Raw genomic sequence first — 24,986 nt, forward strand, 5'->3', positions numbered from 1 at the left:
CACAGGGGCCTCCGAGCACATGAAAGGGCCCGGTGCCTCTGTGTTCAGCCACACTGTGCCGTCATCCCAAACTGGGAAAGTCCCTCCTTTTTGTCCCGGGACCCGGCGCTTTTTCTCTGAAGGAAACTTAAACTAGTGCCTTGATCTGTCGCACAATCACCCGATGACGGTGGGATAAGGACACAGAAGACCGGACCTCGAGCTAAAAGTCTCGTTTGAAATGACGACAGAAATGAGACAAAAAGGGGAAAGAAATGGGTCATTTAGAACTCGTCTTGATCATCAGCTTACATTTTGGTGGTTAGAAAATGCTAAATTGGCCTTGACGGCTCTCTTTAGAACTCTTCTCTCGCTCCAAAATATGTGTCATCTAGAAAACAGAACAATAATGTGTGGAAAATCTGAAAAGTTACAATTTCAGATTCCTCTCCAATGTTAAGAAATGTCTGGAAAACTAGGAATAATTTGGGGGGAAATTGGGGAAAAATTGTGGCAAAAATAAGCGCAACTACAAGCGTAGTAGCATGTTGCAATTTTTTTTACTCATTAATTGTCCATGAGAGTAAATACTACACTGACAGAAGAGGCGAAGAGAGGGATATTGTACATCCAATTACACAATGGAGATAATTTGGTTGTAAATACTGTTTAAAGTGAAGCTAGTCTGCAGTTAGCTTTGCCCGTTAGCCTGTTAGCTTCTTCTTCATGATTCCATTCGTGTGTAATTGTGACTCCAACCCGTAGGCAGCAAAGTTGCAATTGTGGTTTTCTTGGCAGAGACACCGGGGGGAGATGAAAGACCCCCCAAATCATCCCTTTAACACTTGTATTACCCCCAGAGGGACTACGAAAATACACAAGTTACTTAGTACTGCTTTAAACTGGCAAAAATGGGAGGAAAATCATCTATTTGAGCTGAAACCAACTTCTTTTAATGCGGACCCTGGACCAACAACAGCATCAAAACATGGATCAAAAGATAAGCGTTTTCTTTTTTTTCAGTATCTGCTTTCATTAATACGTTGTTTTACCACCAGTATCGATTACTGGTGAATTTTGCAAAACAATATTACAGCAATATTTTTGCTAAACCATTTCAACAAAGTACATTACGTTAAACCAGAAAAGGAATCGCAAGTAATTACTATTGTCAGCTTATATGTCAAAATAAGGTTAAAACTGCACAAAATTAGGGGGGAACCATGATCAAACTGAACTTCGGACTTCGGTTTGTTATTTTGATTATTTTAAACTGTGTAAGTAGAAAAAAAAGGGCAAATCCCAGTCAGATAGAGTCCTCAATGACGATATTGCGACATCAAAAATTGCGATATGATACTTTGAAACACAACATCAGACAGGTTTATGATGAGAGAATGTGCTCAAACAGCCGAATAAGTCAAACCCATTGATATTCCCCGGATCAAATTGATATTCAATGTAATCTTGCTGGAGATGACCATGACCAGATCACTTCACAGTTTCCATGCACCTTCTGCCTGCAACAATAGCCTTTTCTTGTATGCACATAAAAATAGGAATGAAACTCTTTGATGAACTAGAGATACGACTTGGAATTGATTCACCAAAAAGGTAAAATCTACACTACTCTATCTAAAGTTGAAGGCAATCATTTCTCCCTCTCTCTCCTCTATTGGCATCTAGATCAGTCCCCGCTGCAGACGATTCCCACAGACTCCAGAAGTGGAGCAGGTCTGATTAAAGTTCACTGCAGACGGACAGTCCAGAAGTGAACATGTCTCAGTGTTTTTCCATAGAAACGGTACAAAAGAGAGATGCGCCGCCCATAGATGAGCCTCCTTTGTCCTCGGGAGCTTAAGTTTCCCATGGACTGTGTGTGAGAGTCCATACAGGCCTGTTCACTGCTGCTCACTTCACTGAGGGGAAATCATGTGATCACAGTGTGGTCCAGGTCAACACTTAAATAAAAAGGTGGCTGGACAAATGGATACAAGCAGTTTTGGGGACTCCATTAGCCACTATGACCTGCCAAACTAGGCGTCTGTGAACTTTAAAGAGCCAATTCTTCCCGCCAAGATGGATAGACTCTCAGAATAGCCAAAGAACCAAAGACGCCTGTGCTAAACCAATGCCTGTACATAAGGCTGGGCGATTAGGCCAAAAATCAAAATGTCCATTTTCTTACTCAGTATGGACAATTACAATTTTGTTAAATGGATTATGAAACTTAAAAGGGTCTGCTGAAAACTGTGCTAGCTCATAGACAAGTATCATTTAGATTCATCATATGCAATTACCCCCCTCCTGGAACCGCCACCTTAATGTGGTGGAGGGGTTTGAGCACCTGAATGATCCTGGGAGCTCTGTTGTCGGGGCCTTCGTGCCCCTGGTAGGGTCTCCCATAGTCCTAGGTGACGGGTCAGACAAAGAGCGGTTCAGAAACCCCCTCATGAGAGAGAAACAGGCCCAGTTAATCGCGAGGCCGTCCTCCTGTGGACCCACCACCTGCAGGAGGAGCCATAAGGGCTGGTGCAATGTGATTCGGGCAGCTCCAACAACTGCCCCCACGACCTGGCAACGGACAAGTGGAAGAAAATGGATGGATGGATAGATGGATAGTCCTTTCTGTTTTAAATATGCCTTGTCTGCTTTCAAAAGTTTTGGAGTTTTCAAAAGCGTTTTAATCTTATCCTCCTCATGCCTCAAGCTCTGCTGTGAAAGGGGGCGGAGTTACGCATGTCTCCACTCAGAGTGAGACTGTTTTAGCAGAAGAAAACTCCAAAACGGAGCCTAAAGCAGCAGAGATCCCCAGAAAGTCACTGGGTTCTCCACTGGTGTCATTTCTGAAAACAGTCGCTATGGATGGATTCCTCATAGTCCGTTTTTAAAAGCATGAATTGATCGACTTAATTTGATTTATCGCACAGCCTTACCTGAACATCAACGTATCGTTTAATTACCGAGCTCAATACTGATCTACACATTTATGCTTATTTTTCTTTGCAATAATACATTTTATTATAAGTAAATTGTATTTCATTGTGTGTCATGTTTATTGCAACTTTCCCGTGACTTTTATGCTTTAGAGCAGAGGTCGCTCACAACAACCCAGGTGCCCTTTGGAGCATCCAGGAAGCCATTGAGAAGGAAAACTCATAATTTTCTTGAAAGTGATTCTTAAAAATGCGGCAATTTCTGCTCTGGTGACTCAGTAACTCAGTATGTTTAAAGCACATGTTTGTGACAGGATATGGTTATATTAAACAGTGCAAGTTAAAATATTGGGGACGTCTTTTTAACTGGTAGCCCTGGAACGACAAATGCTCTTGAAGTCTCCCTTGGCTCAAAAAAGGCCACCCCTGCTTTAGAGTTACCATTTCTGTGACGTGAAACATTTTCCTCCTAACAAGTGGTTGGTTTCATGAAATTGGAATTTAGTATTAAAATAGAAGAGGTATTTCGGGCAAGGCAAATAAATAAAACTGACTTTGTTTAGACATAGTTTAATGGCACAGGCTTTAAACTGAAGAAAAAATATCTTTGCTTAATCCCAAAGTCCTTATTAGTTGATCAAGGTTACGTCCAGCACAGGAATTCTTTGACCTACTTATCTGGCAATAAATAGACTTGATTTGAGGACACAGCACTTTTAACCAGATATTTGCATCCATCTGTGGGACGGTAAACGGAATCTATACAATGAAATCAATTCAGACCGCCATGGGAGAATATTGACCAGATAATGGCCATCGGACGAGGACATGAAGGCCTGATCGATCGTGAATCGCGTTAATGCCTCATTCCTGTACGTCAGATTTTGCGATAACGGTAATGGCGGCGAATGTCGGGTGATCTCAGAAAAACCGGGAGACTTTGTGGAGAAACGTCTTGTGTTCCCAGCCTCTGTCGACTTTAAACAGCGTCTTTGTTTGGTGTTGACAGAGGAGCACAAAACCACACGAGCACATGAGCGCACACACGCCCTGCAGTTACAGTGCACTGCGTCACCACATTGTTCCTGTACGTGAAAGGAGATGACGCGCTGTAAATAACGTAGTCAGGCGGCAGCGCTGTGGCTTCGCAGAGATGTTCACGTCTTTATTGGAATTTGTTGCGGAGAAAACGAAGAAAAAACCTGCTAGTTCAGTCATCTGTTTAGCAGGTCATATTTTTGTCCAAATGCCAAAGCTCCAGGACATGTTTATAAAAAGCACAAATGGAGTCTTGTTTTTTTTAGATATGTTACGAAGTCCTAGTCCACTACAGAACACAACTTTGTCCATATTTTGCTACACATTTTTCCACCTATGACTTCAGGAGGTCTAAGTTTAAAGCAGTACTAAGTAACTCTTGCCCCTTGAGGCCAGAAGCGCAACTGCAGGTGTCATAGCAAGTTGCGATTTTTTTTGTCTTGGAGAGTAAATACTACGCTGACAGGTAAGGTGAAGGGAGAGAGGTGATATTGTACATCCAATTATACAATGGAAATAATTCTTTTCACTCACACTTAGCTGTAAATACTGTTTAAAGTGACGTTAGCCCACAGTTAGCTTTGCCCGTTAGCATGTTAGCTTCTTCTTCGTGATTCCATTAGTGTGTATTGCTTGCTCCAGTCAAGTTGCAAACATGGTTTTCTGGCCAGAGACACCAGGGGGAGATGAAATACCCTCCAATCATCCCATAAACACTTGTATTACCCCAACAGGGACTACGGAAAGGATTTATTAAGGTAAACACGTTACTTAGTACTGCTTTAAGTAAGTTAAGCAGCAGCAAAAACACAAAAGTCAAGCCCGAATTCCCCACCTGTGTGACAACACAATGGGGACAAACCTCCATCCTTGTTGGGAGTCATTACAATTGACAGAACATTCTCACAGCGCCACCTATTGTTCTGGAAACATTACTTGCAAAGGCCGCTGTTTTTCCATACTGAGAAATATGCTCTTACCTGAGCTTAGACGAGTTGATGTGTACATGTCTGGTCTTTACGCGTGTGCTCAGTCACGCAAAAAGACTGAAGATGTTAGCATTTAGCCTCTCCACCTCTCCTCTAGGGACCCAAACTGGGTGAAGTTAGAACTCGGCTAAGCTCAGGTAAAAACATATCTATCTAGCATGGAAAAACGGTGGCCTATTCCTTTAAGTAAATGTTTTAAGCAATTGTATCTTTGCAAGTAGTGTTTTCATTGGGCACTTTTTACTTCTACTAAAAAAGTGGAGAAAATAAATCAAATCAAACAGATACCTCGCCTCCTGCCTTTCTATCCATCTATGGGTTTTACGGTTTCCCGGGGTTAAAATGACATATCTGAACGTATCTGAACTAAGATACTTATTTACTTCAATAAATCCTTTTTGTAGTCCCTGTGGGGGCAATACAAGTGTTAATGGGATGATTGGAGGGCCTTTCATCTCCCCCTGGTGTCTCTGGCCAGAAAACCACAATTGCAATTTCGCTACCTCACACACTATGAAATCGCGAAGAAGCTAACAGGCTAACGGGCAAAGCTAACTGCGGGCAAGCGCCACTTAAACAGTATTTACAAGTTTGAGTGAAAAAAAATGATCTCCATTGTGTCATTGAGTTGAGGCACAATGTACATATTCTTCTCCCCCTTTGTCTTTTCTGTCAGCGTAGTATTTACTCTCACGGACAATTAATAACGCAACATGCTACGACCCCTGCAGTGGCGTGTATGGCCTCTAAGGGCATGAGGTTACGGCTGCTTTAATTCTCCATAATGATGTATTTGTATATGTTTAATCGTATTTCCATTGAAACTATCACTATTTTCACATTATTTCATGTTTTTTTTCTCAATCTTTGTCACAACTGAAACAACTACTTTTTTACTCTTACACGTTCACTTCTACTTGAGTACATTTTAAAACTAACGTTACTCTTACTTAATATATTGGCTACTCTACCCACCTCTGCTTTTAACTTTGGAGCCTCTATTTTTGACAATCATTGATCCAGGAAGTCCCACTGAGGTGAATAATCTCTTGTTCAGGGGGGGTCCTGGCCCCGGCCTGTATATTCTTACTGGTAGGGAAAGCCGGAGCACCTGGAGTAAACCTACACAGACACGGGTCGGGGATGAAATGCCCAGGGAACCGAACCTGGCACAACAGTCCGATACAAGACCCGCATCACTGCAGACGCTGTATCGAGAGAACCCGCTCTTCATTCCAGCCTCTTCCTCCTCGGCTGCAGACCAAACTAAACAGCGAGGAGGGTGCAGCTCGAACTCTCCCCGCCACAATCAAAACTTTTGGAAGATTAGTTGAGGAAGGGCATCTGATGAGAGAAAACACACACAAAACACCGCACAGACTGGATTTATTCGCTGTGGGGAGGAAATCTCTCTAACTTATTGCTCGAGCCACCATATAAAGATAACAAATGGCGCTTGCGTTTTACAGAATAGGCAGAAAATACTAGGCCTATAATTGATGATTTCTGTGCGCTGCCGTTTCCCCATTGTTCGCCATGAGTTAGTATCCTGACCCTTTCCTGGCCGAGCGCACGGGAGGCTGCTGACGGGGCGGATATTAAAAGCTGAACAGGAGTTTTGGGCTCGGCTCGTGGCTGCTGCGGCGGACGAACCTGTCTGTCCACTTAGCACGGGGAATCAGGCCTTTAGTGGCTTTGACACTGAGGATACTTCAAGACAATACTGCGACTCCTTTTACCGCCACAGGGCACTTAAGCCGTTCTCAATTCTCACATTTTCAAGCTTAAAACTAATGGATCTTTTCATTCTTCCATAAAAAAAACTGAAGCCCTGTATATCGCTGGACCCTTTTATACCGACTGGGTGATTGTTTAATGCGGTGCAAAATTGTGAAAGCGTACAAAGGCGCGAGAGCTGGGTCTATAAATAATGAGCGCGGAATAAATGCATAATTGAGATCTTTGCATTTGGCTCGCAGTCACAGGGTACGACACCGCGGTTCAAAGAGAATTAACAAAAGTGAGTGAGACTAAAAGGCATGCGGCACTCCGACGAGAGAGTTTGCCACTTTGAATGACTTAAAAATGCAATTTGAGCAGTCACGAAGCCCGATTAGCGGATCACAAGGGCTGCAATTACAACACTGTAGCATAAAGAGACCTCACCGAATATGTGCTGAATTGAGTGTGATTCTTGAATTAGCAACACCATTTCACAATCGCAAAACTTGCCTCACAAATCCAATTATGTTTCCGCGATGCCACCGGTATCTGATCTTTTCATGACCGTCAAATCCAACCCAGGCCGTTTTGATATGGGCTTCAAAAAGTTGCTCCAAATCAACATCGGAGATTTTGCAAATACACTTCTGTCTGAACGGCCAAGTCACAGTAATGTGATATTTCACCAATGCACTATGAATGCATGAATGAATGAATTTACTTTAGAAAGCTCCAGAGTGGCCTTAAAAATCCATATTCCTCACAGGAAGTATAAACCAATGGCCGCTGGTTGCTCTGCTTTGTGACCGCGACACTAGGGGCCGCCGTTTCTGCTGTAGCTCCATATGTGGGCGGCCAAACAAGCTAGTTTTCCATTAGAAAGCATTGCATTTAGACACGTTCTAAAAAGCCAAGCCCTAAAGCCTGGTACCTAATCTTTTTTAAACTTTCTACAGCTAGATATTGCTCCAGTGAAAACGATGGGTTAGATACAATTAAAAGGGACCAGGCTGCTTTTCGTAAGAAACATTTTAGAAATCTCGTATATTAAAGCAGTACTAAGTAACGCGTTTACCTTAATAAATCCTTTTCGTATTCCCTGTGGGGGTAATACAAGTGTTAATGGGATGATTGGAGGGTCTTTCATCTCCCCCTGGTGTCTCTGGCCAGAAAACCATGCTTGCAACTTGACTGCCACCGGACCGGAGCCACCAATACACACTAATGGAATCACGAAGAAGAAGCTAACAGGCTAACGGGCAAAGCTAACTGCGGGCTAACGTCACTTTAAACAGCATTTACAGCCAAGTTTGAGTGAAAAAAAAAAATTTCCATTGTATAATTGGATGAACAATATCCCTCTGTCCCTTCGCCTTTCCTGTCAGCGTAGTATTTACTTTCCAAGACAATTAATAAGTTAAAAAATCTTGCTATGACCTGCAGTTGCGCTTATGGCCTCTAGGGGCAAGAGTTACCTAGTACTGCTTTAATGAGGGCCGGATTTTGACAGGCGGTTAGCATTAGAGCTAATGGCGCGGGCATGGTTACGACCGAACTACGCTCCCCATGAGGGCTGAGTCTACAGTGAAGATCCCGCCCCTATTCCTTTTTAGGAACATGCTCAGTCAGAGTCTGTAAATCTGCTCATTATGGTAAACAGGGAGGAGTGAGCAGAAGCTGTCTATAATTCTACAGTCTATGGTAGAAACAGACAAACAGTCTTGCTCTGTGCACTCACGGCGTGTATAAAAGTCTGTGTTGGAACAAAGCGCTGTTTGCTGGACAAAGGCGTGCACTGCAGTCTCAGTGGTTTTGTTGGCACGTCTTCATTTTCATATAAAAGCACATCTCGAGAGGACGGGACTGCTGGTGAAGTAAGATGTGGAGGAAGAAGAACCAGGTGTGGCGAAAAGCTTCATTGGAGTGGATCAAAAGCTGGTCTACAGGGGAAATCAAATCAAAGTAATACTTGATACAGCACGGAGGTTTTTGCATGTTGACGGCATTTGTACAAAGCACTGAGGGAAGGAGCTGAACACTCAATGTAGATTTAGTTTTCGGAGATAGCTGGTTGGGCTTGTAGATTTGTATACATATATTATTTTCAGTAATTTCCTCAAGAAGACCCTGATCCAGTAGGTGGCGTTTTTTGGTGTCAGCTGCCATAAAACCTATCGTTGTGTTAACAGCATCTCAGTTTCACCCACAAAACATGCTCAACAAATACATTCCTCCAGCAGGTGATTCTGACCATTAACCTGGATCAACATCTGGAGATGGTTCCTTGCCACGGCTCCTTAGGGGGTTGCCCCAGCAGCATCGAAGAATGGGTTGAATACAGGGGACAGATTTCGTTCTAGTTACAGTGTGACGACAAATAAAGCACCTTAACTGTAACACTACCCTGCAAAAGTTTATGGCTCAGAGAACTCTTCCTTTGAAAAATGATAAGGTTCTTATCATGTCTGAGTGGTTTTATTGGCGTCGCAACAAACTTAAACATCCGCAAAAGTGTGCTGTGTGACATTATGTAGAAGACAGTAGATCACATTGTAAGTCGCATTCAATTAGAAATATAAAACAGATTACTTTAAATATCTGATTTAAGCATTAAACTTGCAGTCTGAACGTAGCCTTTGATATTTCCCAAAAAACTGTTGGGCAAAACTTCACCCGACTTCGACAAACAACATCGGGAAGACATAAAGAGCCGTCCCTTTTCTGCACACAAAGACTGGTGGCTGTGGTTTATTCATCAGAAGGATGCATCAAATTATCAAAAGTCTTCTTATGTGGTTGTCAATGTTTTCAAATGTTGGTCTACAAAGTTTACAGAGTCCCCGAGCGATCATCAGTCGGTACAGCTTTCCCCACACACCATACAATCCAAAGAAAGAACAGCTCTTTTTAAGTCCATGTTTTTTTGTTCCTATGTATTTTCTTCTCTTGTGTTGCATCACACACACACACAAAAATAGATGAAAAGAAAAGTTTGGACGAGTTGTGAAATGGGCTAATATTGACAATACATCAAAGGAGTTTAAAGTTTGAGATGGTAGCGCCAGTGGCTACACGATACAAGCACAACAAAGAAATACAAAAGGATCAGGAAAGTTCACGAAATCTTATTGGCTTGAAGGACGAGCAGAGTTGTTAGACAGAGCACTGGGAAAACGGTTAGTTTGACCACATTATTCACATCGATATCACCAACCTCCGAGAGAAATGATCCTGCACCACGTGAATCCTTGTGTCGCTTTAAAATGGAGAATCAGGGACAGGGGGAAAAGAAAGTGTCATTTTGCAAGATGCTGACACCGTATGTTGTAGTTCTGGAGGCTTCATGAGCCCGAGACCAAACTATCATGGACAGGTCTCTAAGCTTATGATTCCTAAAGATCAGGACCAGGCGTGAGGCACATTTCACCTCCTGATTCTAACAATTTGCTCAATGTGCGAGAAAAGAAAGACCAAGCAACTCTTCCTGCATCAAAACTCTCTCCAAAACCTTCATTTCAAGGGGCCAATTACTTTGAAACGGAGCTATGCGGAACGGAAGCTGCCGTAATGAGATATCCGCCAAGACATCGCGAAGGACCACTCACAAAAACAACTTATTTTGACAGTAAAACTCTGTGGAAAAGCTGACACTGTCCCCGCCATCGCTCTGATGATCCGCAGCTTGTTCTGTTGCATGAATCTCTGAGCAAAAGCGTGGTTTTATACTTATTAATAGTTTGAAAGACAGAGTTGATTGAAGAAATAATCCAATGATACGGATACATCTCCAGAAATAGTATTTAAGATTTTAAAGAGACATTGATGGGTCTCTTCAAATTCTTTTTATTACTCTGTATGTTTTTAGACAATAACGTTTAAGTTTATTTTCTTTTTACAGAAAAAATACTGAACTGTGCCGTCCAAAAGTAGAACCGAACCGAAGTGTCACTTAAGTGTAACGTAACACCCATAATTATATTTACTACTAACTGTATATATAAAATAGTTTGCTTGCAACATTGTGAAACAAACGAAATTAGGAAAATAGGGCTGAAACAACTAATCGAATAATCGACAACTAATCGATTATTGAAATAGTCGACAACTATTTTAGTTTACGTTTAGTAGAGCAAAAGTGACTAGTATTTTTTATTAAAACCTACTTTGTTTCTAAAGTCAGGGTCTGTAGTGTTTTGTACATTGAAAATGTCATAAATATCCGTGTGCGTCTCGTTCAATTAGAAGCAGAATTAGCGCCAAGAGCCTCCAACAAAAATTCACTTTAACTTTACTCCAACAACATGTCCTGATTCGGCTCCACTTTAGCGTTATGTGAAAAAAAAAATCCTACACCATTCACAGCCAAGCGATTAATCGATTAATTGTGAAAATAATCGGTAGATTAATCGATTACCAAACAATCGTTAGTTGCAGTCCTAGAGGAAAAGCAATCATGGGCGCTTTATGGATCTTATTGCGAGTGACGTGTTAGGGCTGAAAGATACATCTTTACCGATATATCGAGATATGAACATTCAAGATGTTAATATCGACACAGCAAGATATAAACGATAGATTTTCAGCCATGAAACTGCACTCTTTTGTATCGTTTTTTTATTATCTGAAAAATGCTTGTATCGTATCGATAAAGATATTTGTCATAAATATCGAGATATACATTTTTGGCCATATGGTTCAGCCCTAACGTGTGGTAGAGAATTTACTGATCATAACAAGCAACCTTGAGTGCATTTTCTTGAGTTCGGCTCTACCCAAATCTAAAAGCTTCTCGACTGGAAAGCAACAGTGTAATGCGTCATTTGAAAGCTAAGGCCTACAAAACTGATCCTAACTTTTGTGTTGCCTTTTTGTCTGATTTTGGAAGTGTTTTTGCTGCGTTTGTCGTGTTTTTTTGTTGTGTTCCTGTTTTCATCTTTTTTTAGTTGCTTTTTGTTGCGTTGTCGCCGCGTTTGTGTCACTTATTTGTTTCGTTTCTGGCGCGTTGCTGTTGTCGCTCTTTAATTGCTTCTTATTTGTGGCCTTTTCACTCTTGTTTTCGTTGCTATATTGACTCTTTTCCCCCCAAGCAGCTTTTACATTTGGATAAAGCCAAACTGGAGAAAAGGTCGACGATTCAGTTTAAGAGGCTAAACCTATAATAAAAGGCGATGAAGATTTCAATAGCCCAATAGATTAAAACATCAGTGTAAAAGGCTCCATGTTCACCAACTCACCCCTTGATTAAATGCCTCCAGTGTGTTCATTATTCGCCGTTTAACCCTTTCCCTTCCGACTTTGACAGAGCTCCTATTGATTCCCTCTCATGTCGTCACTGTATCGATTGTTTTGGCCTCTTTTTTTTTTTTCTTTTCAGACCCATTAAATGCTTGGACACGAGGCGGGCACACAGCGGCCACAGTCCCTCCAGTGTGTGAGGCTAAAGGGGCTGGACGTCACATGATGCCGGTGCCGCTTCTCCCAGTGTTTACCCCCGTGTCTCTGCCCCTTAGCTAAAAGTTCATCAAGTTGTCATTTGGTCGATACTTTTAGTTGGATTAGCGCTGGGTCGAAGGCAAGTTGGACGCGAACCAAAACACAGGGACGTCACGTCATTGGGAAAAGAACGCAGAAGAAACTAGATAACGGAGGCTTTTAAGGGAAATCATTCTCCCTATTAGTGATTGTTAGGTTCTTCTCATTGCTTTGCTCAATGTGGTATTAAGTTTCAGCATCAAGACTTGTTTTTGTTTTTAATGCTTGAGATTAAATAGGACGTGTGATTAAACAGCGTGGTGGCAAAATGATGCAATAATCTTGTGTTCAAAGCTTTGTTAAAACCTCTTAAGCCCCGCCTTCGCCAAGCACATTTTCTCCAGTTCAGTTCGACCCAAATCTTAAAACGGAAGTGAATAGTGGAACACCTCATTTGAAAGCTAAGGCCTACAGAACGGAGAAAATATTTTATTGGTTGTCACCACTTTTTTGTTCTACTCTCGCTGCTTTTTTTGCTTCTTGTCCATCATTTTTTGTTGCCATTTCACCATTTTTTTTGTCGTCATGTTTTGTTGCCTTTTTTGTGCTTTTTTGTCACTTTTTTGTCTACATTTTTGTTGCGTTGTAGTCACTTTTTTGTCACCGCATTGATGCTTTTTTGTCACTTTTATCACCACTTTGTTGTCGTCTGTTTTGTCACTCTTTGTTGCTTTTGTCATCACTTTGGTGTCTGTTTTGTTGCTTTTCCATCACTCTTTGTCGCCATTTTGATGCTTTTTTGTTGCTTTTATCACCACTTTTTTTGTTGTCCGTTTTTGTCACTTTTTTGTTGCTTTTCCATCACTTTTTGTCACCATTTTGATGCTTTTTTGTTGCTTTTCACCACTTTTTGTTGTCCGTTTTGTTAATTTTTTATCATCACGCTTTGTTGCTTTTTTTAATGATTTTTCGTCACTTTTTGTCGCCTGTTTTTACGCTTTGTCGTTGCTTTTTCACCACTTTTGTGTTGTCAGTTTTGTTGCTTTTATCATCATGCTTTGTTGCTTTTTTAATACTTTTTCATCACTCTTTGTCGCCCCTTTGATGCTTTTTTTGTTGCTTTTCGCCACTTTTTTGTTGTCTGTTTTGTTAATTTTTTATCATCACGCTTTGTTGCTTTTTTAATGCTTTTTCATCACTTTTTGTCACCCCTTTGATGCATTTTTGTTCCTTTTTCACCACTTTTTTGTTGTCTGTTTTGTTGCTTTTATCATCCCCCTTTGTTGCCTTTTTAATGCTTTTTTGTCACTTTTTGTCGCCTGTTTTTACGCTTTGTTGTTGCTTTTTCACCACTTCTTTGTCGACTGTTTTGTTGCATTATTGTCACTTTTCGGTTGCTTTTGTCATCACGTTTTTCACCATTTTAAGTCTTTTTTCTCTTTTCATGCTCATTGTCGTCTCTATTAACTAAAAACATGCACAATAGGCCTGGATGTATGATGTGTGTGAGTGAATGTATGGTGGTGGTCAGAGGGTCCGTTGGCGCAGACGTGTGTAGTCGCGAAAGCGCCTCTGACAGTCTCCCCCAGGGGAAACTGAAGCTACAAACGTAGTTTACCACCACCGAGTGTGGAGTGAATGTACAATTGTCTCATGAAAAGCGCTTTGTGACTATATGTCTGTGAAAGGCGCTATATAAATAAAGATCTTCTTCTTCTTCTTCTTCTTCTATTATGATGGGTTTTTTTTTCCAAGAAGCTTTTAGATTGTAGATCATAGGTCTTAGCTTTCAAATGAGAAGTTACACTGTCGAGAAGCTTTTAGATTTGGGTAAATCGGAGGGTTCAGAGGTGAATGCAGATGCGTGAAGAGGCATCTGACCATTGGCAGGATTTCCTTTCACCTTTTATAAGTTTCTTAACAGTAGGGCTGCAACTAACGATTATTTTGGTAGTCGATTAATCTACCGATTATTTTTACGATTAATCGATTAGTCGCTTGGCTGTGAAAGGTGCATGGAAATTGTATTTCTTCATTTTTTTTTTATCACATAAGCTAAAGTGGCGCCGCTTGAGGACATGTTGATGGAGTAAACTAAAAGTAGACGTTTGTAGGAGGCTCTTTGTTCTAATTCTGCTTTCTGATTGGATGAGACAAAGACAGATATTAATGAAATGTATAATGTACAAAACACTACAGACCCGAACTTTAAAATCAAAGTAGGTTTTCATCCATGTCATGTCTTTTTTGCTCTATTTTAGTCTGTGTTTGCTAGAAAACGATTCATCGATTACTGAAATAGTTGACAACTTTTTTAGTAATCGATCAGTTGTTTCAGCCCTACTTAACAGCATTTCAAAGTTACTTGGATGTATTTATCGTTCGCTTTAACATTCAGAGGAAAATTCGACTCAAAAGCATCCACTGCCTGTCATTTGTTGACATGGGAGTGTCACATCTGTCCATGGTAAGCTATGGGCTATGTATAGTCAGAGCACAGGCGTGTAATTATGGCTTTAAAGCTCATTTTTGCAGAAAGCAGTGACCACCAAAACTGCAAAAAAATTATAACTTAAGACTATTTATGAACTAGATTATCTGTTCACAACAACCCACTCTCCTCCATGTCAATACGTTGTGCTTTAATGCATCTAAAACCAGCTGTACATTCAATATGCTGCTTAAAAGTAGGTCTTTGACAGCGTAGCTACAGCAAACACACTCACGTCTGCACACTGCTCTTTTGTTTACATAGAAGGGAGCGTTTATGAGTTCAGCTTCTGCTCTCGAGCAATGCCAAAAAAAAATACATCAAAACGACCCCGAGTTGGGAAGGAAGTTATTCCCAACACTTGGCACAAAAGGAGGATCACGCACTGTTTGTTATGAAGCTCTGCCTTGAAATCTCCCGCACTGTTACTTGGCATTGCTTGTTTTTGATTTGCAAAGTGAATCTACTGAAAATCTACTCTATGGTGTTTCTTGCAGCAGCCAGATCTCTGCACTGCTTTTCCCCCCCAAACGCTTCCAAAATAAGCCCCCAAAAAAGTTACCAACCAGTCGTGTGGTCCACCGGTCCCGTCGCGTTCAGCAACAGCGAGTGCAAGTTAGGATTCGTCGCCTCCAAAGCGGCGCAAAACTCAGAGAAATGGTCCCTGTCCTTCCTCAGCAGGATCTTCAGCAGGAGATCCACTTTCTCCGAGTTGGACGAGCAGTTGTGGCCGAGCTCGAAGCCCTCGGACTGGGCCAGAGCTCCGGACTGAACCAGCGCATCCACGACGCGGTCCGCATCCGTGATATCCTCCACGAAGTTGGGGTAAAATCTCTCCAGCAACTCCTTGTGCTTCGGCTCCATTGCTCCGCGAGGAAAGGCGCAAATCGATCGCGGTTTTGGGTAAAAAAAAAAAAGTCTGCTCGCTTTAGTTTTAGGTTAGCGGGGAGATGGTGAGCCGCGATCCGAATCAGGCGAAGATCCGCAAGAAGTAGGAGTAGGAGCCATGTTTGTTTCCCCCAAGTCTGCCGTCGCTCCTGCCGCAAGCTCCAAGAAGATGACAACACATTTCCCCCCCAGACTCTCCCGAGCCTTCCCCCCCGCGTAAAGCAGCCCTCCGCCGGCTCAACATGCACTCCGCGCGCGCCACGGAAGCATTACGAGGCAGAAAGGCAACTTCTCGTCGACGCGCTGGTAAGTTTGGAGACTCTTTCGGACTCCGCCATGGCGCACACGGCTCCGGGAGCAGCTGGGAGTGAATGAGCCAATGGGAGCGCGCGCGAGAGGTTTTATAGGTGTGGGCGGGGCTTCAAGTCACGCACGGCTCACCTGGATTCACGTCCACGTAAAGTGCAGCAAAGTTGAGTTTATGGTGTTTGCGAATTAGGGGAATATGGAGAAATATGACGACTATAGCATTTACATTGTTGAACGTTTTTGAGATAGCGGCAAACTCTATAACGGCTGGGTTCATGGATTTATTTTTATTTTTTCAACATGATTAAAATAATGCAATTGTTTTGAAATTTAAAGCAGCTTATCTGAGAATAACATTAAGCAACTAAAGTAAATGTTATTTGATGTTGGCGTTTGAGCCTTGAAATGAGTGTGGGTTCTGTATAGGGTGCAGGGCCACCTTATCCACTGGGCTTGCCTGGGTTGCAGCCCAGGGGCCTACAGTAGTCAAGGGCCTATCAGAAGTCAGTATAAAACAAAAACAAATCGAATTTGTTGATTTTTCTGTCAATCACTTTACATTTGCGGCATGAGTGGACCAACACGCAGGCGTCCATCTGTGCAGTTGCCATAGGCGTGCCAATTGAGGGCCTCTGATTTCAGAAGTCATAATAGTTTGGTATTATTCTACCACTACTTGAATTTTCTGTCAGCATAAATTCACCAACCCCACTCTAGAGGGCCGAGCTAATGCCAAAGGGCCTATCGGAACTTAAAGGGGGGGTATTATGCAAAATCGACTTTTTCAAGGTTTACATCATGTTATGATGTCATTCCCTCATTAAAAACATGCCTGAAGTGTTGCCTTGGCACATTCACGTATTTTTGAGTAATCTGTAAAAACTCTGGTGGCGGCCATTTTAGGGATAGGTTTGCCTGAGTCCTCCTAGGAACGCCCCCACCTCCTGGAGACGCCTCCGAGCTTTCGTCACCAGCCGAGTAACCAACCACTGCTCCTCAGCAGAACCCCCTCCCCACTGATGCCACAGACAGCGTGTGGAGGGGGCGTGTCGGAAAGGCTCAGAGGTTCTTAAAGAGGCAGAGGCCTATTTCAAGACATTCACTACAGCCATTTTGAGAGAGCAATTTTATACAAGGCAGTTATTTTAATTTACTGCAGTTACAGACCAACAGAAGGTTTCGTCATCATTGTAGTGTGCTATAGACTGGTGCTATGTGATTGAAAAAAGCATAATACCCCCTCTTTAAGTACTTAAGTTGGGTTGGGGGCCTATATTTCATGGTTAGCCCAGGGGCCTATGGGTAGGTTAAGGCGGCCCTGATAAGGTGAGTTTGCATCAATATGGGCCACAATACTGAATTGTTTGTAGAGCAGAGGGACATAGAGTTTTGTTGACCGGTTGATAAATAAAAAACATTCAACATACATTAGTCTTTGGTCGTTTTCGATTTTGTGTTGTGCTTCTTGTCCAGAGCAGTTTCCCTCTATTGGAACAATTGGGACAACAATTTATCTTTGACTTGTAGCACAACCTCTAAACCTCCACCTGAACCAAGCGCATTTTCTCCAGTTTGGTAAAGTTTGGCTTTACCTGAATCTAAAAGCTTCTACGGGAAAAAAGCTCCAATACAGCAACAAAAACGAGGAATGCAACAAAAAAACTGACTAAAGAGCAACGAAAAGGTCACAAATACATGATGAAAAAACAACACAGAAGCAAAAAAGTAACGGAAAAAAAACAAAAACGTAACAAGAAAATGACAAAAAAGAGACAAAAACGAAACAAATAAGTGACAAAAACACAGCAACAACGCGACCAAAAAGAAAAACGACCTACAAGAAAAACGACCTACAAGGTCTTTTCTCATTGGAAAGACCTTGTAGGTCTTTCCAATGAGAAGTTACACTGTTGCTCTCCAGTCGAGAAGCTTTTAGATTTGGGTAAAGCCGAACTGGAGAAAATGTTTGGGCCGGTGGGTAAGAGATTAAGAAGTTAGTTTTTTTTTAAAATTTTATGTTACATGTCATAAAAAATAACTAATAAGCTTTATTGCACATACACCGTTAAAGCAGTACAAAGTAACTCATGCCCCTAGAGGCCATAAGTGCTACTGCAGGTGTTGTAGCATGTCGCGTTTTTTTACTTATTAATTGTCCGTGAGAGTAAATACTACGCTGACAGAAAATACAAAGGGAGAGAGAGATATTGTACATCCAATTACACAATGGAGATTTTTTTAAATACTGTTTGAGTGGTGCCAGCCCGCAGGTAGCTTTGCCCGTTAGCCTGTTAGCTTCTTCTTCGTGATTCCGTTGGCGACTGCCATTGCCAATCATCCCATTAACACTTGTATTACCCCCAGAGGGACTATGAAAAGTATTTATTATGGTAAACAAACTACTTACTTCTGCTTTAAGCAATTCTAAATGACTTGTATGTTATCTGCAAATAAACAAAAAAAAATTAAATGACGTTCACAAAATAAAGACACTTTAAACACTAGGCTTATACTATCAAACATTTTTTTTATTTGATCCAATACATTTTAGACTCACATTCACTTGCTTATCTTGCTTAATGTAAGACTACTGCAATTACATACAATACACTTATCCACAATAACACCTTGAATCCGTTTTGAGTGTGTGTTTTACAACTGCATGCAGATAAATGCTGTTTTCTGTTTGACTCTGCCCTGCCTGTGCACCTCGCTCCGGTCCCATGACACATGTGCACCACTCTGCCGCTTCCTTCTGCTCCATATAATCCTGCAACACTGTCCTGAAGAAGCAAATCACATGGAAGACTCGTCCTAATCTCCATCCATGTCTATGTACAGAAATTGAAATTCACACAGAGCTCGTTGTATGTGTAGGATTGCGGGATAATTTCATGGCTTGACCAGGGGCGCCGGGCCTGCACACACATGAGGGATTTAAAGCTTAATGCAGTACACAGCGCGCCTATATGTCTCCATGGTTAAGTAAAAAAAAAAAGCTCTAACAATGTAAGTGGTTATGTAACAGCGCAGATTGAGTTCTTTTCGCCGCACGCTGCCCTAGAGACAAAGTACAGTGGGGAGAAGAAAGAGGAAAGGCATAAGGAGGAAACTGACTTTGGGCTAAATTATGCTTTTGAAAAAAGTTTTGTAACTTGATGCCTGGAAAACAGATGAATAAAACAAAGTGAGTGCTTATCCACTTACACAACAGTGTTAATTTTGACAACATATTTTATTTTAGTTTTAGTTTTAGTCTTTTGACTAAAATGTAATTTAGTTTTAGTCGAGATTTAGTCAAAAAAAACTTTTAAATTTTAGTCTAGTTTTATTCGACTAAAATTGCATGTCAATTTAGTCGACTAAAATTAAGACTATAGAATATTCATTATAATCATATTTAATCAAGGTCCTCGACTTAATGGAGCTGCTCCACATGAATAAAGCTCAGACCTGTTCATTTGGCAGTGAATTTAAATGATATGAGGCTCTTTCAGACAGTCAATAGAAGTTCGGATGATTTTAGTCTCTCCTTTTCATTTTTATTTAGTCTCATTTTAGTCGACTAAAATATCTGGACATTTTAGTCATAGTTTTAGTCTCATGAGAAACTTTTCATTTAGTTTTAGTCCAATTTTAGTCGTCAAAAATAACACTTTGACTAAAATTAAGACTAAATATTTTAGTCGACGAAATTAACACTGTTACACAATGGTGCTTATTTTGACCTGAAACTTGATTATTTATTCATCTCCTACTTAAGGGATACTGAGGTATGTTCTTACCTGAGCTTAGATGAGTTGATGCGTACCTGTCTGGTCTTTGGGTGTGCCCGTGGAAGAGCGTGGTCACTTCCAACTTCACCCCCGTTTGGAGCCATAGGAATACATTGGGAGAGGCCAAATGCTAACAACATCTTTGGTCGTTTTGCGTGACTGAGGGCACGCACAAAGACCAGACAGGTACGTATCAACTCGTCTGAGCTCAGGTAAGAACATATCTCAGTATGGAAAAACTGTGAACTATTCCTTTAACATCACTGCTTTTCTCCCATGTACGCAACAGTTGAAGAACGTATACTTGCCTTCACAGTCCCCATGTTTGTCCTTGAGCTTGGTTTATCGTCTGGAGTGAAGGTGGATAAGCACCAGTTCTCAAACTTCTCATACAAGTATCACCTTATAACGTATTTGACTTAACCCGTGAAACCTATAATTGATCAAGCTCAAATCAGGACTAAACTGGGTCTAAAAGAAGGAAGACCAACATTGGGACCAACAGGTGGGGGTTACGAGATTAATGCATTACTAAACCACACATTTCATAGTTTCCAGTAAAAATAAAGTCTAAAATTGAAGAGCCCAAGTACAAGCAGTGGGGGACAAACCACTGCCGGGACACTGAAGGGGGATGAAACTATGGGAGTCAAAATGCTTCACTCTTTTTATACATGTTCTTCATTGTGAATGTTTTGGCTTTAAATTAAAGCAGATTGCCCGGTAAAAGGCAAAAAAAACGCACTCGAAGCTAGCGGTTAGCATGTAGCATGAAGCTAACATTAGAATTATGGCTAGGATCTCTGTTATCTCTGTATTTATGGGCTGTTTAACTACTTTGTTCCTCTCCATGTCCTTGTATATTTTAATTCAGCTTTTACCCCCCATGTTAACTGAGTGTATTATCTCCAGTTCAGCTTTACCCAAATGTAAAAGGTCAGCCTATACGCTATAACTTCACTCCTATTCACTATAAAGGGACTTAGCTGATTTTAACCTGCTCTAGAGCCGACGAGGCTATTTTTAAACATCTGATCACAAAGAAATATTACATTTATTCTGGATTTTCCTTTCCTTTATCCTTTTTTGGCATCAATTATCTTTTTTTTTCCCATACACAATGAAGGCTCATTGTAAAATCTAAAAATATCTTCATCTTACCTGGAGAAATGGTGAGCTATATTGTTCAAATTAGGTGTACACTGCGTTCCAAATTATTATGCAAATTGGATTTTTGTGTCAAACAGGTAAAAAAAAAAACAATAATAATGAAACTCATGGATGGTATCGTGTCTTGGGGCTCTATGAATCACTGACATTAATCTCAGAGACCTGGGATGATTAGTTTTCAGGTTAAGCCCAGTTAAGGGAAAAACTACTGAAAAAGGGTGTTCCACTTTATTATGCAGATCATCATTTTCAAGCAATATGGGAAAGAAAAAGAGTCTCTCTGCTGATGAAAAGCGTGAACTAGTTGAATGCCTTGGTCTAGGTGTGAAAACCTTCGATATTTCATGAAAGATTAAGTGTAATCATCGTACTGATAAGAGATTTGTGGATGATTCAGAGCACACTCCATTTTGTGCAGATAAGGGCACAATATGGACGGTTTCTGCCAGACAAACACATCAGATTAGGAGAACAGATGCTACAAAGCAGTAAACAGATATTTGAAGCTGCTGGTGCCTCTGGAGTCTCCCGAACATCAAGGTGTAGGACCCTCCAGAGGCTGCAGTTGTGCATAAACCTTCCATCCGGGCCTCCCCTGAACGGTTAATTGATTGCTGATGAACAGAAACAGCTGCAGTGGCTCAGAAATACAGGAGGACTCATTTTCAAACAGTCTTGTTCACTGATGAGCGCCATGTAGCCCTGGATGGTCAAATCAATGGAGTAGTGAATGTTTGGTGAATGGCCACAATGTCCCAACAAGGCTGTGACGTCAGTAAGGAGGGGGCGGAGTCATGTTTTGGGCCAGAATCATGGGGAGAGAGCTGGCCGGCCCCATTAGGCCCTTTTAGGCTCCCTGAAGGTGTGAAAATGACCTTTGAAAAATATGTGGAGTTTCTGACTGACCACTGTCTTCTATGCTACAAAAAGAAGAGCCCTGCTTTCCCGAACAAAATCATCTTCATGCATGACAACGTACCATGTCCTGCTGCAAAGAATACCTCTGCATCACTGGCTGCTATGGGCATAAAAGGAGAGAAACTCATGATGTGGACCCCCTCCTTCCCTGACCTCAACCCTATTGAGAACCTTTGGAGCCTCAACAAAAAACACTTCAATGAGGGTGGGAGGCAGTTTTCATCCGAACAGCAGCTCTGGGAGGCTATTCTAACATCCTGCAAAGAAATCCAAGCAGAAACTGTCCAAAAACTTACAATTTTAATGGATTTAAGAATTTTGAAGCTGCTATCACAGAAGGGCTCCTTTGGTAAAATATAACTTGACCTGTTAATATTTTTTTGATTGAAATAGCTTCTGATTTCAGTAAATATGACCTCCTAATGCTACAAATACAACAAATGACAATTTTCAGTTAATTACAAGCTTTAAAATGTATCGAAACGATGAGTTGCATAATAATTTGGAACAGTGGAGTTTGAGGTTTTTACTATATTTATTTTTGAAAAAAATACTGTTATCACTAGGAAATTTTTTCCACCACATTTAAATGATCCTCTACCAGGTAAAGACTTGAAAATTATGCTGACTCTCATTTGAGTTGACAATTTAGAAAATCAGAGAAAAATGTCATTTGCATAATAATTTGGAACGCAGTGTAAAACAGTTGTTGGCCTTTTATCTGTTTTCAGCAGGAGATTCAGATAAAGCTGTGTTTTTTGTTGTGTTTATCAGTGGAACTGTTTGGACCCGTAGGAGTTAATTATTGTGTGTGAGTCACACTTAACAAACATATAGGCCAGTAATGCCTCATTTGAAAGCTAAGACCTACAAAACTGATCTTTTCCCTCCTTTTTTCATCTAATTTTGCCTCTATTTTGTTTTGTTTTGGCCACTCTTTTGCTGCACTTTGATCTCTTTTTTTCCCTCACATTCTTGTCGCTTTTTTGCTGCTCTTTTGTTGATTTTTTTTTTGCGTTTTCATTCTTGTTTTTGTCACTATTGGATGCACAATATCCCTCTCTCCCTTTGTCTTTTCTGTCAGCGTAGTATTTACTCTCACGGACAATAAATGAGTAAAAAAACGTAACATGCTAAGACACCTGCAGTGGCACTTATGGCCTCTAGGGGCATGAGTTACTTAGTACTGCTTTATGATTTAAAAGTGATTGTGGAGACTAGTAACTAGTTTCATATCTATGTTTTGATTTGGAGCACTTTGAGGAAAGCAAACCCACACAAGAGTCCAGACAAAGGTCTACACTTTCTGAAAATCGTACCCACAACGATCTTATTGTGAAGCAAAATCACTCAGCGCCTCAAAAAAGTGCCCTATATAATATTAGAAACTTCTATTTCTAAGTAAAAGTTATCTCCCCCCTCTGCTATACTCCAAAGTCCACTGGGTTTGCAGTCAGACCTATTTTTAGGCATATATACTCCCCGATCCTTTCCCCTTAAACCCTCTTTATAGGACAAACTCACTCCAACACAGTTATGGAGCAGGTTGGGCGAGTTCATTTGGTGGAAAACAGCAGATGATTTTAGAGCCGCACATATCTGGCCTCATCTCATTATGCGCACACTGTCTAATCCCCGCCGTTTGTAATTTGCTTATATGCACTCGCAAAGTTTTAAGCAGGATTAGGGCTCTGGCAACCAAATGTCACTTTAACGTCACATTTCCTCATCAGGAAATCCGCAGCAAATTGAAATCAAACGGGTCGGTCTCTATGCTTTCACTGATTATACGAAACTGCAGAATACTATGGGAGCGCGATGGATGTAAATATATTGCGATAAAAGGATTAAGCAAACAGGATTTGCAGTAAGAGAGTAATCATCCATGTCTAATGCACTTGTTCAAATGGTCATAAAGGTCAATGTAATGCTAAATGTGTTACTGTGTGATTTTTTTTGCCAATATAATGATGTAATCTTGCATAAATTATTATAATTTCACTAATCCAGGTCACAAGCAGAGACATTTTTAGTGTTGTTGTAAAATGCTGTTTGGTTCCCCATTGTTAATGCCCTGATGCCATATGAGCATGGATGTAATAAAGAACTGGATATGGTACCGCCCCCTCTGGCCAGTTGCCTGTTTTTTTATCCTAGTGGTCAGTTTGAGGTACTGCATCGGAACACGCCTTCGAGGCCAGAAAGCTTTATTTCCCATTGGGCGCCAGGTAAAAAAAAGCAGAAAGGTTGGATTTTGTCTCAATTTGTCATAATAGTTTTTTGTTTGTTTGTTTCTTATGTTTCTGGTCTAGTCCTGTGTTTTATTTTGGCATGTGCGTTCTGTCCTCGTGGTGTTGCTTTACTTCCTGTGTTAATCACCTGCCCCGCCCTGATGTGTTAGACCTGTGCCTCGTTCCCTCATGTTTCCCATGTCCTTTGTCGGCTCATTGTCTGTGTCAGTCCTTGTTCCTTTCGTTTTTCCAGTTCTTAATATCTAGATTTTGGACACTTGCAGTTATTAAAGGGGCTAGATGCAAGTTTGCCATTTTATACTCACTACTGCCACATCAGGTCATATGTGTAACTGCAGCTTCTATATTTAGCTCATGCATGATGGCACTTCGGACCGAATTAACACCTTTTTGAGTGACAGCGCAAGATTTTAGAGGCAGTTGTGGTGAACAGGTCTGGACTCATTCTACACATTAGGACATGGCTGGAACATGTAGGGGGAGGAAAATACATAATTTTAACATTTTTAAACTCTGTATAGTCCCTTTAGACATCACCAGTTTTTTGTTGCAGTCCTGCTTTATGGGTATTGTCCTTGTTCTACCTTCAAACAAGGGATGCACTGATCTGATACTGGTATCCGATATCAGAGCCTATAGAGTTCTGAAAAATCCACAGTTACCATGGAGACTATGGATTTTCAGCTGTTAGCTGCACACATGGCGGTATCGGTACTGGCCATGTGATCGGTATCGGAAGCAAAAAAGCTGAATTGGTGCGTCTCTATTTCAAACCATGAGAGAGTATTATATATTTTAACACCATGACCTTTTCTGCCTGTGAAATGTTTGTATTGTCCAAAAAATATCTCTTTCTGGATCACGTGATGCGGGCAGTGGCATGGATACGCTCTCACATTAGGGCCACCGTGCGCCTGCCCAGTCAACCAGTGAAGCCCAAAGTATGTAAGTGTCGACCCCGTGCAATAGGCTCACCCCGTGTTACCATCACCGTGAAATATTTAGGTATTTTGTCTGGAAATGAGAGTGTTGTTGTGCGTCTCAAG

At 41.2% G+C, this 24,986-nt stretch overlaps 1 protein-coding gene and 1 long non-coding RNA gene across 4 annotated transcripts in view; one reads left to right on the top strand and one right to left on the bottom strand.

The window, feature by feature from the left end:
• Positions 1 to 15,533, bottom strand: part of LOC306978511 (disks large homolog 5-like) — a 72,991-nt gene extending 57,458 nt beyond the window's left edge. For 2 of the 3 annotated variants that reach the window (XM_079577080.1, XM_079577079.1), the window contains exons 1-2: positions 15,194 to 15,533; positions 9,879 to 9,920 (exon numbers count right to left, since the gene is read on the bottom strand). In XM_079577080.1, coding sequence (XP_079433206.1) covers positions 9,879 to 9,920; positions 15,194 to 15,491 — 340 coding nt within the window. In that variant the 5' untranslated portion in view covers positions 15,492 to 15,533. The remainder of the gene's footprint in view (positions 1 to 9,878; positions 9,921 to 15,193) is intronic. The other variant, XM_079577081.1, reaches the window with a different exon arrangement.
• The window catches only part of LOC306978668, a 428,827-nt gene that overhangs the window by 194,935 nt on the left and 208,906 nt on the right, over positions 1 to 24,986 (top strand). The window lies entirely within an intron of this gene.

Source organism: Gobius niger (assembly GCF_951799975.1).
Source record: "Gobius niger genome assembly, chromosome: 19".
NCBI lineage: Eukaryota > Metazoa > Chordata > Actinopteri > Gobiiformes > Gobiidae > Gobius > Gobius niger.